The sequence below is a fragment of the Oryctolagus cuniculus genome, chromosome 16 (assembly GCF_051225735.1).
Source record: "Oryctolagus cuniculus isolate XC-2025 breed Fujian yellow rabbit chromosome 16, ASM5122573v1, whole genome shotgun sequence".
NCBI classification, from domain to species: Eukaryota; Metazoa; Chordata; class Mammalia; order Lagomorpha; family Leporidae; genus Oryctolagus; species Oryctolagus cuniculus.
Genome location: NC_142882.1, coordinates 9,133,575 through 9,151,016, shown reverse-complemented (window position 1 = coordinate 9,151,016; position 17,442 = coordinate 9,133,575). Strand labels below are relative to the sequence as shown.

Sequence of the window (17,442 nt, the reverse complement as noted above, 5' to 3'; positions counted from 1 at the left end):
GCTGCGTTGTAGCATATCAGGTAGAGCTGCCACCTGCCACACAGGTATCCCATATGGTCACCAGTTCCAGTCCCGGCTACTCCACTTCTGATCCAGCTCCCTGTTAATGCACCTGGGAAAGCAGAAGAAGATGGTGTAAGTCCTTGGGCCCCTGCCACCCATGTGGGAGACCTGGAAAAAGCTCCCAACTCATGGCTTGAGATCAGCCCAGCTCCGGCCGTTGCATCTGGCCGTTTGGGCAGTGCTGGTAGATGGAAGATCTCTCTCTCTCTGTAAACTCTGCCTTTCAAATAAAAGAAATAACTCTTAAAAAAAAAAACTTTTAAAATGACTACTTGAAAGGTAGAGAGACAAAGGGACAGAGATCTTCCATCCACTGGTTCACTCCCCAAATGCCTGCAACAGTCCAGGCTGGGCCAAGTCAAAGCCAGGAGCCAGGGATTCCATCTGGGTCTCCCTCATGGGCGCCAGGGACCCGAGTATTTGAGCCACTACCTGCTGCCTCCCAGGGTGCACATCGGCAGGAAGTTGGATCAGAAGTGGGGTTGCCAGGACTTGAAGCAAGCTCTCTGATAGGAGTTAACCATTGTGCCAAACCCCTGGCCCCTCAGCCATTCTGTATGAGAGACTTGAGCAGCCATGAACGTGGGGATCCACTGGGCGGGGTGTGGGGGAGTGTCGTGGAGCCAATCCCTCATGGATCTGAGGGGGATTTAAAAATTTGAGTTATTGGCCGGCGCCGCGGCTCAATAGGCTAATCCTCCACCTAGCGGTGCTGGCACACCGGGTTCTAGTCCCGGTTGGGGCGCCGGATTCTGTCCTGGTTGCCCCTCTTCCAGGCCAGCTCTCTGCTGTGGCCCGGGAGTGCAGTGAAGGATGGCCCAGGTGCTTGGGCCCTGCACCCCATGGGAGACCAGGAAAAGCACCTGGTTCCTGGCTCCTGCCATTGGATCAGCGCGGTGTGCCGGCCGCAGCGCGCCGGCTGCAGCGGCTATTGGAGGGTGAACCAACGGCAAAGGAAGACCTTTCTCTCTGTCTCTCTCTCTCACTATCCACTCTGCCTGTCAAAAAATTAAAAAAAAAAATGTGAGTTATTTATTTGAGAGGCAAAGAGAAAGGGAGACAGAGAGGGAGAAAGAGAGGAATTCCAATCTGCTGGCTCACTCCCCAAATGTCCCCAACAGCCAGCGCTGGGCTGGGCCAAAACCAGGAGCCAGAAACTCCATCTGGGTCTCCCATGCGGGCGGCAGGGGTCCAGCGACTTGAGCCGTCACTACTGCCTCCCAGAGTAAAATCAGGGTTCCCAGGACACAAGCACTGCAAGACTACCACACTCAGTGTGAGACCTACGACTAACAGGAGGGCAGCCCCTACAGCTCGGGCGCGCAGAGAAGATGGGTGGGGTGCATCTCAGGCAGGACGCTGAGCACTGCATCAGCCTGCTGGGGATGGTGAGCAATTTCAAATGTATGCCTGTGCATTTCTGGAACTTTCCATAGAATATTTTCAGACCTCGACTGACCATGGATAACTCCAGGAAGGGAAAAGCCATGGATGCGGGGAGCTGCTATTTATGGAGAAGAGGTTTTCCAGGAGTCGGGGTTTGGTCCAGTGGTTAGCACACTCACAATCCCGATCACAGTGCTTGGGTTCCAGTTCTTCACTCTAGCTGCTCCTCCTGACTCCAGCTGCCTGCCACTGCACACCCTGGGAGGCAGCAGTGGTCGCTCAAGTAGTTGGGTCCCTGCCACCCATGAGGGAGAGACCCGGATGGAGCTCCTGGCTCCTGGCTCAAGTCCTTCCAGGTATGTGGGGGAGTGAACTCCCAGCAGATGGGAACTCTCCCTGGTTGTCTGGCTGTTGCTGTGTCTATGTGCTTCTCAAATAAGTACTTTTTTTTTTTTTTTTTGACCGGCAGAGTGGATAGTGAGAGAGAGAGAGACAGAGAGAAAGGTCTTCCTTTTGCTGTTGGTTCACCCTCCAATGGCCACCGTGACTGGCGCGCTGTGGCCGGCGCACCGTGCTGATCCGGAGGCAGGAGCCAGGTGCTTCTCCTGGTCTCCCATGGGGTGCAGGGCCCAAGCACCTGGGCCATCCTTCACTGCACTCCCGGGCCACAGCAGAGAGCTGGCCTGGAAGAGGGGCAACCGGGACAGAATCCGGCGCCCCGACCGGGACTAGAACCTGGTGTGCCGGCGCCGCTAGGTGGAGGATTAGCCTATTGAGCCGCGGCGCTGGCCATAAGTACATTTTTAAAAAGCTGAATTCTAACTCACACACAAGGAAGAAACGCAAGAGAGAAGACATCAGTATTTGCAACCCCCAGGGCTGCTTGCCTCCTGAGACAAAACTACAGCAGAGAGGGGGGCTGGGGGGGCTGGAGCCTACTGGGGAAAAGATGCAACGGGGGAATCAAACGTGAGCCTCCTCCTGGTTCTGGAAGCCACTGCGAATCTGCAGGGACAGGGACGGCAGAGGAACGTGCTGAACTGGCGGCACACTGCTTCATCTCCGAATGCCCACGACAGCCAGGGTGGGGCCAGGCAAACTCAGTTTCGTCTCCTAAGTGCATGGCTGGGACCCAGGGTATTTCAAGGTACACATTTTTTTGAAGATCTCACACATGCATGGATTTCAAAAAAATTTTGAACCATCTTTTGATTCAATTTTCCATGCATTTAAAGATTTTATTTATTTATTTATTTGCAAACCAGTGAGACAGTGATGGAGATTGGAGAATCTTCCATCCACTGGTTTATTTCTCACATGAGCCAAGCCAGGAACTCCACCCGGGTCCCCCACATGGGTGGCAGGGACCGGCTTCTTCTCAGGTGTGAATTAGCTGGAAGCTGGAATCAGAAGTGGAGCCAGGCTTAAACTCGGGCACTCCGGTGTGGCGTCCTAACTGCTGGGGCACCTGCCTGCCCCTCACCAGCCTGTTCAGTCCCCTCGAACATAATTTCACCAGGTTTTCCTTTGCAAATACCCACTCTGCTGCCTCCAGTGTCAGTAGGCTGCCTTCCTGAACATTCTCCAGGTGGTCCATATCCCCCCTCTTACACCAATTCTGGGGCTTGCCTCTCCCAGACTCCCATCTGGTCACCCCTTCACATAAGCATTAGCTTAACAGAAACATTGGCTTGCAAATCTGCCTTCTCTCATCGCTGAGGCCCAGGATGGCAGGTGCTCAATAAATGCTGGATTAGAGGCCTGCACTGTGGTGCAGCAAATTAAGCTGCTGCCTGTGTCACTGGCATCCCGTGTGGACTCTGGTTCAAGTCCCAGCTGCTCCACTTCTAATCCAGCTCCCTGCTAATACACCTAGGAAAGCAATGGAAGACAGTTCAAGCGCTTGGGTTCCTGCACCTACATGGGAGACCCAGATGGAGTTCCAGGTTCCTGGCTTCAGCCTGGCCCAGTCCCAGCTATTGCAGCCATTTGGGGAGTGAACCAAGAGATGTAAGATCTCTCTCTCTCTCTTTTTTAAATTTATTTATTTATTTGAAAGTCAGAGTTACATAGAGAGAGAAAGGAGAAGCAAAGAGAGAGAGAGGTCTTCCATCTGCTGGTTCACTCCCCAGTTGGCCACAATGGTCGGAGCTGTGCCAATCCCAAGCCAGGAGCCAGGAGCTCCCTTTGGGTCACCCACGCAGGTGCAGGGGCCCAAGGACTTGGTCCATCTTCTTCTGCCCTCCCAGACCATAGCAGAGAGCTGGATCAGAAGTGGAGCAGCTGGGACTCAAACCGGCACCCACATGGGATGCCAGCACTGCAGGGAGTGGCTTTACCCACTATTCCACAGCACTGGCCCCTCTCTGTCTCTTTATTTTTCTTTGTATCTCTGCCTTCCAAATAAATAAAATTAATTTAAAAAATGCTGAAGGAGCCAGCACTGTGGTTTAGCAGGTAAAGCCACCACCTGAAGTGCCATTATCTCATATGGGCACTGGTTTGAGTTCCAGCTGCTCCACTTCCCATCTGGCTCCCTGCTAATGCACCTGGGAAGGAAGTGGAAGATGACCCAAGTGCTTGGGCTCCTGCACCCATATGGGAGACCGGGTGAAGCTCCTAGCTCCTGGCTTCATCCTGGCCCAGCCCTGGCCATTGTGGCCACTTGGGGAGTGAACCAGTGGACAGAAGATCTCTCTTCCTTTCTCCCTCTCCCTCTTTTTTTCTGTGTAACTTGGGGCTCAAACTGGTGTCACAGGCAGAGGCTTAACAAGCCGTGCCACAACACCAACCCTGAGTTAATGTAATTTTAAATTATTTTTGTAGCAAACAGTTATGAAGTGTCTATTGTATGTGGAAGGAGGTGCAAGCAATGTCCCAAACCATTCAGTTCCTCATTTTTATAGTTCTGGCACGTTGGTGAGAGAAACAGCTGGCAAATCAGTACATAAATAATTGAGAGAGAGAGGGGCTGGTGCTGTGGCATAGTGGGTAAAGCCACCGCCTGCAGTGCCAGCATCCCATATGGGTGCTGGTTTGAGTCCCGGCCGCTCCACTTCTGATCCAGCTCTCTGCTATGGCTTGGGAAAGCAGTGGAAATGGCTCAAGTCCTTGGACTCTCACACTCGCCTGGGAGACATGGAAAAAGTTCCAGGCTCTTGGCTTAGGATCGGTGCAACTCCGGATGTGCGGCCATCAGGGGAATGAACCAGCAGATGGAAAACCTCTCTCTCTCTCTCTATGTCTCAGCCTCTCTGTAACTCTGCTTTTCAAATAAAATAACTCTTAAAAAAAAAAAGTAAGTGAGAGAGCTGTGCTTTTTTTCTTCTTCTTAGAGACTGACAGCAGTTCACAGGCTAATAAAGCAGGAGGGGCGGGGCACACACGGGGCACTTGCGCAGGGACAGACAAATGCCAAAGGTGGCTCCGCATCCTGTGGTGTGCAGGAAGATCGAGGGTCCTGGTACCTTCCCCCAGACACCGGGAAACGAACGCCAATCACACAAACCCAACCGGGTCACTCTTCTGCTCGGGGGTCCTCTCACGGCTCTCTGGAGCCCTGTGGAGCAGATCCAAGCAGCTCGGAGTCCGGCCAGACCCGGCAGTCGCGCGGGCACCAACGTCCGTCAGCTTGCAGCCCTCGAAGAACCGTCTTCCCAGGCCCCACCCCATTCCCGCCCCATACTCCTGGCCCCGCCCTCTAGGCCCACCTCTTCTCGCTATTGGACAGGTCGGAGAGCTTCGGGTGCTGGTTGGCTGGCACGGCCGTCCATTAGGGTCAAGGCCTAGATAACCCGTCCCCGAAGCTCGAGGGGGCGGGCTCGCGTGCAGGCGCGGCCGAGGCTGCGGCTTCAGGTAAAACGCCAGCTTGCGGGGACAGCCTTGGGCGCCCAGTGGAGGGGAAAGGGATCAGGGGACACACTGCGACGGAGCGCTGCGCTTCCAGCCCCTCTGCGGGCTCCGCGAGCGGCGACCGGGCAGGTGCAGTCACCCGGGGAGACCCAGGTGGGCAGTGGGCAGAACGGGGGTGGGGTGGGGTGCTCCGGGTCAAGAGACCGCTCCCCCTAGCCCTTCAGGAGCCAACTAGGGGGACTTGTTCGCCCCTAGCGCCCTGGCCAGTTTCGGGACCCTTCCCCGGCGTCTCTGCCGGACGGCCTGGGCGCCCGGGTCCAGCCCACTTGCACCGGACTGGGGGGTATGTGTTGGGGGGGGGGTGCGGAAATGGTGTTGGGGGGAGGCACGGCCGCCCCCGGACCCGCGGACAATGGGCAGCGGATGGGACCGCCCCGTGGCCTTTCCTGTAGGAAACTGCTCTGTCTTTGCGAGGTTGACCCGGTGGTGGAGGTCGGGGGGCGACACCACCTCCTTCCCGCTGTCGTCCTCCTCCAGCCCGCCTGGGGTGGGGGGTTCTGAGAGTCCCGCCCCAACACTGGGGACGGGGGCAGGGGGTGGTGCCAGCCTCCAGGATCTCGAGGCGGGAAGGCGCCCCCTCCCCAGGCCCAGGACCGGGAGTATAAGCGGCAACCCCTCCCCACCCCACCCCCGCCCGCCGCCTCAGGTTTCACGGTAGGAGCTCCGAGTCCCGAAATAGTCCCTGGGGCGGGCGTGGGGGCGTGTGACTCCGGCTCTGACGGCCTAATGAGGGGGTCTCAGGCAGAAGATCCGTATCTAGCTGTGACAGCCGGGCCGGGGAGCCATTGCAGAGCCCTGCGCAGCTACACGCCCCCTACTCCGGAGAGATTGCACCCCTGGAGCCGCCGTGGAGTGCACCTGCCTCTCCATACCGCCTCGCCCCTGGTCAAGAACTGACAGGTGCAGGCTGGGAGGGCGAACCTCCCTCCTCCCGCTCCCCTGCCCCTCCTGGAAAGGGAAAGGGGCTCAAATAGAATGACCAACCCAGGAGGTCTGGCCCAGCTGCTGCTGCGTATGTGTGACCTTGGGCAGGTCACTTAAAGGCCGGTGCCTCAGTTTCTCCATTTGTACCGTGGAGAGAGGGATACTGGTAATAGGAAGCCCAACCTCAGAGCCTTCTGGTAGGATTTATAAAACGGGTTCGTCAGTGAATCGCTTAGAACAGAGCTTGGTCTGGAGCAGAAGCCAGAGGGTTGATTTCGCTGTTATTCTCCGAAGCATCCGCCCATTTGGCAGCCCAGCTTGGGTCTTAGAGGCGACCCACAGCTGTTTTGTCAGAGTCCAGCACCTCAGATTTGGGTGGGGCCAGGTCACAGGAGGAAGGGGCCGACCCCACTGAGTCACACGCCCGCTGTGGGAGAGGAAAGCCCAGACCCCTAAGCCCGGCCCAGGCTTTTTCCAAAACCCAGATCTTTCCCGGCAATTTCCTGAAAACAAGTTGAGAGAGGCACGGGCTGTCCTTGGCGATGACCCTCTGCCCTGCTGGCCCGTGGCTCACAGCCGGTATGAGGTGACGGGAAGCAGCTGCTGGGGACCGGAAGGGGCCCCTCTGAAGCTTAGGGGTGGGGAGCAGGGAGACTGGATGCAGGTGGGGAGACAGTTAGCAGGCTGGTGGGCGCTCAGTGAATGAGGGCATCAGGAATGCAAGAGCCCAGAAGGGGGTGGCTGGTGAGGGGTAGCCATGTGGTTGGCCCAGGTGGGCAGTGGGCCAGGGAGAGGATAGATTGGGTCTGGCAGAGGTCAGGTGCAAAGCTGTGCCTGGGGACTGCTGGCCAAGGGGTCCCTAAAAGGTATGCAGAGTTCAGCCTAAGGATGTTTCCCACAGGCGGTCAACTTAATGTCGCTGGGCCTCCATTTCGCTATCTGTAAAATGGGAATGATGGTCTCTACCTTGCAGGATTGAATGGAGTTACATTTCATCAGGCAGGGCATACAGGAGGCACTCAATACAAGCACCTTTCTGCCCCCTGAAGGTTTTAATTTGGGTTCTCCAAAGCCCTGTTTTGCCCACCCTGTGGTTTTTTTTTTTTTTTTTTTTTTTGACAGGCAGAGTGGACAGTGAGAGAGAGAGAGGCAGAGAGAAAGGTCTTCCTTTTGCCGTTGGTTCACCCTCCAACAGCCGGCGCGGCCGGCGCACCGCGCTGATCCGATGGCAGGAGCCAGGTACTTCTCCTGGTCTCCCATGGGGTGCAGGGCCCAAGCACTTGGGCCATCCTCCACTGCCTTCTCGGGCTACAGCAGAGAGCTGGCCTGGAAGAGGGGCAACCGGGACAGAATCCGGCTCCCCGACAGGGACTAGAACCCGGTGTGCCGGTGCCGCAAGGCGGATGATTAGCCTGTTGAGCCACGGAGCCGGCCCTCCCTCACTTTCTTAGAGACCCCATCATTGGCTCACTAGGCTAATCCTCCACCTGTGGCGCCGGCACCCTGGGTTCTGGTCCCAGTCAGGGCGCTGGATTCTGTTCTGGTTGCTCCTCTTCCAGTTCAGCTCTCTGCTGTGGCCCAAGAAGGCAGTGGAGGATGGCCCAAGTGCTTGGGCCCTGCACCCGCATTGGAGACCAGGAGAAGCACCTGGCTCCTGACTTCGGATCGGTGCAGTGTGCCGGCCGTAGCGGCCATTTGGGGGGTGAACCAATGGAAGGAAGACCTTTCTGTCTCTCACTCTCTATCTGCCTGTCAAAAAAAAAAAAAAAAAAAAAAACCCACCCCCATCATGTTACCTGAAGGGTCACTCTTCTGTCCCCTCCCCATGGATAGCCACAGCTCTGACAACCTGAGTGCTTGTCATTCTTTTTTTTTTTTTTTTAAGATTTATTTGTTTGAGAAGCAGAGTTACAGACAGAGAGAAAGGTCTTCTTTTGCCATTGGTGCACCCTCCAGTGGCTGCCAATGGCTCCAAAGGCAGGAGCCAGGTGCTTCTCCTGGTCTCTCATGTGGGTGCAGGGCCCAAGCACTTGGGCCATCCTCCACTGCACTCCCAGGCCACAGCAGAGAGCTGGCCTGGAAGAGGGGCAACCAGGACAGAATCTGGCGCCCCGACCAGGACTAGAACCCGGTGTGCCAGTGCTGCAAGCGGAGGATTAGCCTATTGAGCTGCGCCAGCTGTTTGTGGTTCTATCACAAGCTCCTTCAAGCCAAGGACAGAGCCAGGAGGCAACTCAACTGGGGACCTTCCAGCAAGACAGATGTCTTCAGTGCCTCCCTCTTTCCTGTAAGGTTCTTACAGGTGACCTTGGTAAAATTCAGACATATAATTACATATCTCACTTTCATTTCTCTAAGGAGGGAAAAAAAATTTGAGAGACTTTTTTAAAAAAAAGATTTACTGGGGCCAGCGCTGTGGCACATCGGGTTAATGCCCTGGCCTGAAGTGCCGGCATTCCATATGGGCACGGGTTTGAGACCCGGCTGCTCCTCTTCCAATCCAGCTCTCTGCTTGGCCTGGGATAGCAGAAGATGGCCCAAGTCCTTGGGGCCCTGCACCCGCATGAGGGACCTGAAGGAAGCTCCTGGCTCCTGACTTCAGATCGGTGCAGCTCCAGCCATTGTGGCCAATTGGGGAGTGAACCATCGGATGGAGGACCTCTCTCTCTCTGTGTCCCTCCTCTCTGTGTATAACTCTTTCAAATAAATAAATACATATTTTTTAAATGATTTACTTATTTATTTGAAAAAACAGTTACAGACAGCGAGGGAGAGAGAGATCTTCCATCTGCTGGCTCACTCCGCAAATGGCTGCAATGGCCGGGGCTGGGTCAGGCTGAAGCCAGGAGCCTGGAACCCACTGTGCTGGCAGAAGCCCTAGCGGGCCATCTTTCACTGCTTTCCCAGGCCTATGAGCAGGGAGCTGGGTCAGAAGTGGAGCATCTGAGATTCTACAACTGATGCTCCCATATGGGATGCTGGCATCGCATGCAGTGGCTTAACCTGCTGTGCCATGATGCGTCAAGAGCGATGATTTCACATATTCACCCAGGGAGGGACAGAAACCCTAGCTGAGGTCTGGCAGCAGGAGGGGAGGTCCCTACATTCAAACTGTCCAGGTCTCTTATAGGAGGAGGAAAGAGAGTGCCTGTGTGTGCAGGGTGGGTGGGGATGGGGTGAGGGGTCCCTGGAGAGGTGAGCGTGGGTGGAGCTCTAGTGCTGGGCCCACCCTCACGCCTCTGGGGCCCCCTTTCAGGGTGTGACTGACAGCGACTCCAGGAATCATGGCCAAGTTTGCCCTGAACCAAAGCCTGCCCGGTGAGTGTACAAAATGCATTCCGACTGTGGACACAGATCCACACCATGTGGACACAGCCCTGCAGTTCCTCCTTTGCTCAGTGGCCAGAGACTCTTCCGAAAGGTCCTTTGGGCAATGCCATGACCCTGGCGCTCCCTGATGCAGGTGCAGCAAATGCCCATCCCTCCACCCGCACCAAGGTCCCTGCCCAAGCCTTCAGCTCTTCTCCCCTCCCTCCCACCAGTCCTCTGGGAACCCTTTGGTTACTCCAACTGACCTTGCTCCCTTCCACCCCCCGGGTCTTTCCTTCTAGAAACCTCCTGTCCCCAGCTGCTTCCTCCTCATTATTTTAAGTTCCCGTCCACAGGAAACCCTCCCTGCTAGCCAGAGCCAGAGCTGCACCCCCTCCAACTACCCTCCATTCCATCCTGCTAGTATTGTGCTTGTTAGGACGTTCAGCACCACTTGGAAAGCAGAGATGTGTGTGGTCGTTCATTGCTGTGTCCGCAGGGTCTAGAAAAGTGCTTGGCGCATAGTAGGTGCTCACTAAACGCGCCATCGCTTGGGTGATTGGATACAGATAGAAGAGTCTGATGTGTGTGGGTGGGTTTGGTGCGGGTGCAGGCACGTTATGGTGCAAGGGGAGTCTCCTCGGCCTGATGGCACACCCTCCTCCTCGGCATGCCCACAGATCTGGGTGGCCCTCGCTTGTGCCCGGGGCCCAGCGGGGGAGCACGAAGCCCGAGCTCGCCCTACTCAGTGGAGACGCCCTATGGCTTCCACCTGGACTTGGACTTCCTCAAGTATGTCGAGGAGCTGGAACGCGGCCCTGCTGCCCGCCGCGCCCCGGGACCCCCACCTCCACGCCGCCCCCGCGTACCCAGGTCCGGCCTTGCGGGTGCGCGCAGCCCAGGGGCCTGGACATCCAGCGAGTCCCTTGCCAGTGACGACGGTGGGGCTCCGGGGGCGCTCTCCCCGGGCGCGACCCCGGGGCTCCTGAGGCCACAGCTGTCGCCGCGCGCGCCCGTGCGCAACCCGCGCGTCGAACACACGCTCCTGGAAACCAGTCGGCGGCTGGAGCTGGCGCAGGCGCATGAACGCGCGCCCAGCCCTTCCCGCGGGGCTCCACGGAGCCCACGCGGGTCGGGCCTCAGCAGCCCGGCTCCCAGCCCCGCCCCCAACCCGGCCCTCGCCTCGCCGGGCCCCGCTCAACTGCAGCTGGTGCGCGAGCAGATGGCCGCGGCGCTGCGGCGCCTGCGTGAGCTCGAGGAGCAAGCGCGCGCTCTGCCCGAGCTGCAGGAGCAGGTACGCGTGCTGCGCGCGGAGAAGGCTCGACTGCTGGCCGCGCGAGGGCAGCTGGAGCCAGATGAGGAGGCCGAAGCGCGTCCAGACAAGCTGGCCCAACTCCGGCGGCTCACCGAGCGCCTGGCCACCTCCGATCGAGGCGTCCGCGCCAGAGCCAGCCCCAGGGCTGACTGCCCCGACGGGTTGGCGGCGGGACGCAGCGAGGGGGCTCTCCAGGCTCTCGACCGGGCGGCCGGAATCCCCGATGGGGAGCCCCACACCCGGGAAGCAGGCACCGAGGCCGTGCCCGAGACCCAAGAGGCGAGTGCCCAGGCTGCGTGGCAGACCCGGGAGGCCAGCGTGGAGGCGGCCCCTGAGACCGTAGATGCGGACGCATGGGTGACCGAGGCGTTGCTGGGGCTGCCCGCGGCTGCCGAGCGCGAGCTGGAGATGCTGCACGCCAGCCTGGAGCACCAGCGCGGGGTGAGCGAGCTCCTGCGGGACCGGCTGCGGGAGCTGGAGGGAGCCCGCAAGGCTGCAGAGGAAGCGGCGGCGGCAGCGGCGGCGGAGTCCCAGCCGCGTGAAGCCGCCACTCAGACCCCCTGGAGCTGTGCTGAGAAGGCCACGCAGACCGAGGCCCCAGCCGAGGCCCCTTCCCTGACTCAGGAGAACCCCCCGGGACCCACAGATGGAGACAGGGCCGTGGCTCCTGCGGGTGAGTGCTCACCCCTCGCTCAGCCCTGGTTGTCCAGCCGCGGGACTCGAACTCACTGCTCTCACCTGATCTCCACCAGGCATCCTCAAATCCATCATGAAGAGGAGAGACGGGACCCCTGGCGCCCAGCCCAGCCCGGGGCCCAAGAACCTGCAGTTTGTCGGGGTCCTCAACGGAGAGTGAGCACTACCCTCCATCTGCGGGGACCTAGACGGGGTGTGAATCCCAGCTGCGCCCCTCTGCGCTCCGCGTGATCTCGGCAGTCCTCAGTTTTCTCGTCTGGAAAATGGGAGACAGCCGCTTTCCCCCACTCTGGCAGGAGAGGCTTAGCCCATGCCTCCCCCACTTTGCCTTCAGGTACGAGAGTTCGTCCAGTGAGGAGGACAGCGACAGCGAGGACGGCGGCGCAGCCGAGCCCTTGGGGAGCAGCTCCTCCGGCTCCGGCTCCGGGGATGACAGTGGCGGGGCGTCCGATTCCGGGCCCCCGGGGCCTCCCAGCGGCGAGGACACCCAGGACTTGGAGCCCGAGCCCGAGCCCGAGGCTGAGGCAGAGGCAGAGGCAACTCAGCCTGGGGCGCAAGGGAGGTGAGCGGCGCCAGGGGCCCGGGGTGGGAGCGCCCGCGCCGTTGTGGGCCACTGCTGCTGAGCCTTGCTCCGCTTCCCCTGCAGGTGCGAGTTGAGTCCGCGTTTGCGCGAAGCGTGCGCCGCGCTGCAGAAGCAGCTGAGCCGACCGCGTGGGGTCGCCCGCGACGGCGTGAGTGCTCGGAGAGCCCTCTCTGGGGGGCCCTCCGCGACCTCCTTTTAGGGAAGCACGCCGGGGTTCCTAGAGCGTGTGCGTTTTTTGGGGGGGGAGTGTCCCCAATTTCCACCCCCCCACACACACACCAGGAACCTCCCCGGACCCCAGGCTCTCCAAAGGGATCTTCCCTCCACAACAGCGATGACCTTTCCCTCGGTCCCCAGCCGCAGCCCCACTCCGGCAAGAGCGAGCCCTGGCGCCTCGCCTCACTCCAGGCTCTGCCAGATTCTATCCTGGACAGGAGCAGTAGCCTCATCCCTGCCCTGACCCCTGGGAGCCTGGGTTCCCCACGGACTGGATCGCTCTCTGAAAGGGGCGCGGCCCTCTTCCCCAGCCTGAATCGAAGCCCCGCCGGGCTGCCCCGGCTCAGCCCTGCGCCCTGGGCGGTCGCTGACGCCTCCTTTGCTCTCATGCCGGCAGGGCGCGGCGCGCCTGGTGGCCCAGGAGTGGTTTCGAGTGTCCAGCCAGCGGCGCTCCCAGGCGGAGCCCGTGGCCGGGGTGCTGCGAGGGCTGGCGCACCTGGGAGCCGAGCTGCTGGCGCACGTGGTGAACCTGGCGGACGGCAACGGGAACACAGCGCTGCACTACAGCGTGTCCCATGGGAACCTGGCCATCTCCAATCTGCTGCTGGATACGGGTCAGAGCTAAGGAAGGGAATGAGGGGGCCCCCGAGGAGGGAAGCAGACCCAGGCTGGGGAACGTTGGGGAGGAGTGGCCATTAGAGGGCGCACTGGCCCGCCCTCTGGTGATAAGGTTCACGGAGGATGGATTGCCCACCAAGGTCCCGCCGTCAAGCCCAGCTCTGTCCTGACCCTCCTCCCACTTTGCAAGGACAGGGAATACTGGGCTTTGGGATTAGTTACTTAATCTCACTGGCCTTGGTTTGCTCATTTGTGAAATGGGTATAGCAATTCCTGCCTCCCTGGGCAAGTTGCCAGGTACGTAGTGGGAGGTGTGGTCGCTGTGCCTTCTGTCACTTCACCCCAGTATTCAGTCTACGGAGGAGGTACTCATCGGTTAGAACCCCGACTGCCCTCTGGGTTGGAGCACCGGGCCCGCTGTCCCCCACTCACCTGCCCCCTGCTTGCTCACCCCTCTGCCTCAGCTCCTCCCCCCGTGGAGCCGAGATGCACGCTGGGTACATAGATATTTACTGAATTGGGAGGACCCCGACATGCAGAGACTTTCCTGTGGGACTGAGCCAGGAGCCTCCCTGGCCCCCCTCCCCCAGTGCCCTCCTTCAGATCCGCTGACCTCTGGGCCTGTCCTTGGAGGCCTCTCTCCTCACTGCAGGCTGGTCCCCCACCTACCATAGAGATCCCTCCCATCCCTGCAGGACTTGGTGACCTGGGGAAGGGCACAGCTGCCCAGGCCAGGACGGGGAGCTGGTGCTAGCCAGACAGGGATTGTGGATGAATCAAGTGCTTTTCCTGGGCACATCACCCCTTGGAGGGGGCTGGGGCTGCAGCTGGGGTGAGGCAGGCACCGGCTGCTGGGCTAGCATTGTGGTGCAGCAACTTAGGCTGTGGCTTGTAACAGAGTGCTAGTTTTGAGTACTGGATGCTCCACTTCTGATCCAGCTCCCCGCTAATGCGCCTGGGAAGGCCATGGCATGGGAGACCCAGAAGGAGTTCCTGCCTCCTGGCTGCAGCCTGGGAGCAGGCATCTGGGGAGTGAACAGCAGATGAAAGATCTCCAGCTCTTTGACTCTATCACTTGGCCTTTCGAATAAATAAATGATCTTCAAACATTTTTATTTGCAAGTCAGATAAAGACTTCCCAGCTGCTGGTTCACTCCCCAACAGCTGCGACTGAGCCCAGCTGAAGCCAGGAGCTGGAAACTCAAATCCACCTGGATCTCCCACATGGGTGCCAGCAGGGACCCAGGCACTTGAGCCATCACCTGCTGCCTCCCAGGGTTCACACGAGCAGGAAGCTGAAGTGGGAGCCGGGTTGTGGGCATCCCAAGCAGAGTCTTAACTGCTGAGCTAAACAAATGCTCACCCTTGTTCTCTGCGTCTCTCTGCCCCTACCTGCATGCTGTCATGGGAACCCAGCTCTGCCCCCCACCCACAGACCCCAAATCCTCTGGGCACTTCCCCTCCCCGTGTGTAGGTGCTGCTTCCTCTTCCTGGCCCTCGGAGCCAGCTCCCCTCTTCCCAGCCCACCTTGGCACCACTTGCCCTCACTCAGACCGGCACGGTCTCCACCCCTTCTCCTGGCTTCTTCCCTCTGCTTCCACTCACTCCTCGCTTCTGGAATCTCAGACCCTGGCCTGTTGCCTTTCTTTCCAAGCTGGCTGTCCAGGGTGGGCGGTCCCACTTGCACTGTAGGTGAGGGACCCTGGATTTTGTCCCCTGGGGCTTGCGGGACTCAGTGGGTTAAGGCCTCGAGGGACATCCTGTTCCTTGTTGAGGGTACTGAGCACGGGCTGTTCCTGCCACTTCCTCATGCAAGGCTGAGTTCTACTCATTCCTGGGACCTACTAGGGAGGAAGGGGGGAGAATGGGGTGGGCCACAAGAGCCAAGCCAGCAGCTTCACTCGGGTCTTCCTCGTGGGTGGCAGGAGCTCAGACTTGGGCCTTCTTTTCCCAGGCCATCAGCAGGAAGCTGGATGAACCATCACTCATATAGGATTCTGGGGTCACAGGCACTTTACCCGCTCCTTAACCATGTAGGCTCTTTCCTGGGTTTGTCTCTCTCTCTCCACAAAGCACACTGGATCAGGGCCCACCATAACGACCCTGTGTTAAGATGATCCTGTCTGCAAACATTGTTTCCAAGCGAGGTCTTGTTCAAGGGTGCTGGGGTGAGGACTTCTAAGGAACATCCTTGGCGCCTTGTGGGTCTTGGTGGACAGTGACCCGTGTTCCAGGAGCAATGGGGAAGCAGGCTTTTTAAAAAGATTTGAAAGGCAGAGTGACAGAACCCTCTGCGGGCTCACTCCCCAAATGCCTGCCAGCCAGCAGGTTTGGGCCAGGAACTTCATCCAGGTCACCCACTACCTTCCCAGGCACATTAGCAGGAAGCCTGACTGGCACAGAGCAGCAGGAATGCCAGCTGGCACTCTGACAAGGGGATGTGGGCACCCCATGGCCACAGGCCATTTCCCCAGTGGCGGTTCTGGCCATGAAAGCTGGGGTGGATTCCAGAGACCAGGGTAGGGGCTGGTGTTGAGTCCCAGCTGCCCCCCGAGTCCTGGGTGGAGTTCTTGACCCCTCCTGGCTGGCCCAGCCCCAGCTGTTGTGGCCATTTGAGGAGCAAACCAGTGGCTGGAAATCTGTCACTCTGTCTTTCAAATACAACCTTAAAGAGCAGGTGGAGGTGGCGACTTGGTGGGTGGGAGCCATGAAAACACTTGTTCATTCAGTGAACCAACGTTCACCGGGCACTTACTATGTGCGGGATATTGTTCTAAGTACTGAGAGATACAGCAGCGAGCAAACCAAGTCTGCCCAGCCTGAAACACCTAGAGTCTCAGAGGGCTTCCCTGAGGGGTTGAGGGAGAAGCCCTGTGGGCATTAAAGGAGAAGCCCTGCTGTTCTGCCTTGGAGGGAGCTAGGGGTGCCCGGCTCCTGGCTGACCGGCCACTTCCTCCCAGGGGTCTGTGAAGTCAACCGCCAGAACCGAGCCGGCTACTCGGCCCTCATGCTGGCTGCGCTCACCTCTGTGGGGCGGCCGGAGGACATGGCTGTGGTCCAGAGACTCTTCCGCATGGGGGATGTGAATGCCAAGGCCAGCCAGGTATGTGGACGCCCGTGCCCTGCTTGTGCGTTCAGGAGCGCCACCTCCCTAGTCTCCGTTCTGCCCTGAGTGCCCCTTCTTCCTCGTCCCCCAGACAGGGCAGACAGCCCTCATGCTGGCCATCAGCCACGGCCGCCAGGACACGGTGGCAGCCCTGCTGGAGTGTGGGGCGGACGTGAACGCGCAGGACGCAGACGGGGCCACGGCGCTGATGTGCGCCAGCGAGTATGGACGCCTGGACACTGTCCGGCTGCTGCTTGCCCAGCCAGGCTGCGACCCCGCCATCCTGGACAATGTGAGGCACCGCCACGGGGGTGCTGTGGGGCGGTGTCCAGGCGCGGGCTCAGGGACCTGACTGTCTAACTTTCTTCAGGAGGGCACCAGTGCCCTGGCCATAGCTCTGGAGGCCGAGCAGGATGAGGTGGCAGCCCTGCTCCATGCGCACCTGAGCTCAGGCCAGCCCAGTCCCCAGGTGAGCTGCGGTAGAGACCAACCCCCCCAGCTACACACCAGGCTTAGGGGAGGCCCGTCTCCCAGGGCTGCAGACAGGGCTCCCTACCTGGCTGGCATTCCATGTTTAATCTGCACACCTTCAGGCCTAGGATCAGGCTGTAAACAGGGAAGTAGGCTGGCAAAGAGCGCCCACCTTTTGTGTGTGTGCATGGGTTCCTGCTACCTGCACCTGGGGAGACTCATGTCAAAGGAACCAGGAGCCCTTGGCCTGAGGTGGGCACAGGCTGGGTCAGAGGGAGGCGGCAGCAGGGGACAAGGGCAGTTCTGGGAGTTTGCCTGGGAGGGGAGGGGAGGGGTTCTCAGCTCTTCTACCTGAAGTCACCGAATCACCTGGTCCACTGGGTGGGCACCGGCCCCACTAGAGAGCTCCGGTACCTCCTGACCACAGAGGGGCGGAGGCGGGATGCAAACCAGGCAGCCAGGCTCTCGGCACAGGACGCCCCCCCCCACCAGGGACCACGGTGAGGGGCAAGCCCACAGGCAACAGCAGGACCCCTCCTCCCTCTCTCTAGAGCCAGTCTCCCCTGGACTCCCCCACGGCCACCCCTGGGGATAGAGGATGCGGTGACAGCGAAGGGGACCCCCAGCCTCAGTGAGCTGAGCTGGACCTGGGTGCAGGGAGCTCTCTCCCACCCCCAACCTCGCTCTGCAACGCAGCAGGGACCGAGGACCGATACAGCCCCGCTCTGCCCATTCCCCCACGTTCTTTCCCAATAAAACGTTGCTACGAGATGAGCCTGTTTTGTCTGCGGCAGGGCATGACAACACGTTAAGGTTGGTCCCCTGGCTGGGGAAGACCACAGC

At 59.5% G+C, this 17,442-nt stretch overlaps 1 protein-coding gene across 5 annotated transcripts; it reads left to right on the top strand.

Moving 5' to 3' along the window:
* Positions 1–5,224: 5,224 nt before the first annotated feature.
* KANK3 (KN motif and ankyrin repeat domains 3) lies at positions 5,225–17,368 on the top strand. 5 transcript variants are annotated; one of them, XR_016222583.1, is made up of 11 exons: positions 5,225–5,304; positions 9,542–9,603; positions 10,275–11,582; positions 11,662–11,798; positions 11,940–12,167; positions 12,252–12,336; positions 12,802–13,018; positions 15,983–16,125; positions 16,220–16,420; positions 16,499–16,597; positions 17,151–17,368. XR_016222583.1 is itself a non-coding variant. In XM_008249138.5 (11 exons), exons 2-11 carry the CDS (start codon positions 9,570–9,572, stop codon positions 17,232–17,234), a joined length of 2,499 nt encoding a protein of 832 aa, XP_008247360.3. In that variant the 5' UTR covers positions 5,226–5,304; positions 9,542–9,569; the 3' UTR covers positions 17,235–17,368. The 5 variants fall into 5 exon arrangements, 4 of the variants coding, with proteins under 4 accessions (XP_008247360.3, XP_008247361.3, XP_008247362.3 ...); XM_008249138.5 differs by having other exon boundaries at positions 5,226–5,304; positions 11,662–11,761; XM_008249139.3 differs by having other exon boundaries at positions 5,267–5,454; positions 11,662–11,761.
* Positions 17,369–17,442: the final 74 nt, after the last annotated feature.

What these genes read in the sequence shown, in the direction of transcription:
- KANK3 (XM_008249138.5), top strand. Translation starts at nt 9,570, where the DNA reads ATGGCCAAGTTTGCCCTGAACCAAAGCCTGCCCG. An exon ending in CAGCCTGGGGCGCAAGGGAG is followed by an intron (nt 12,168 to 12,251) that starts GTGAGCGGCGCC and finishes CTTCCCCTGCAG; the next exon opens with GTGCGAGTTGAGTCCGCGTT. An exon ending in CAGGCCAGCCCAGTCCCCAG is followed by an intron (nt 16,598 to 17,150) that starts GTGAGCTGCGGT and finishes CCCTCTCTCTAG; the next exon opens with AGCCAGTCTCCCCTGGACTC.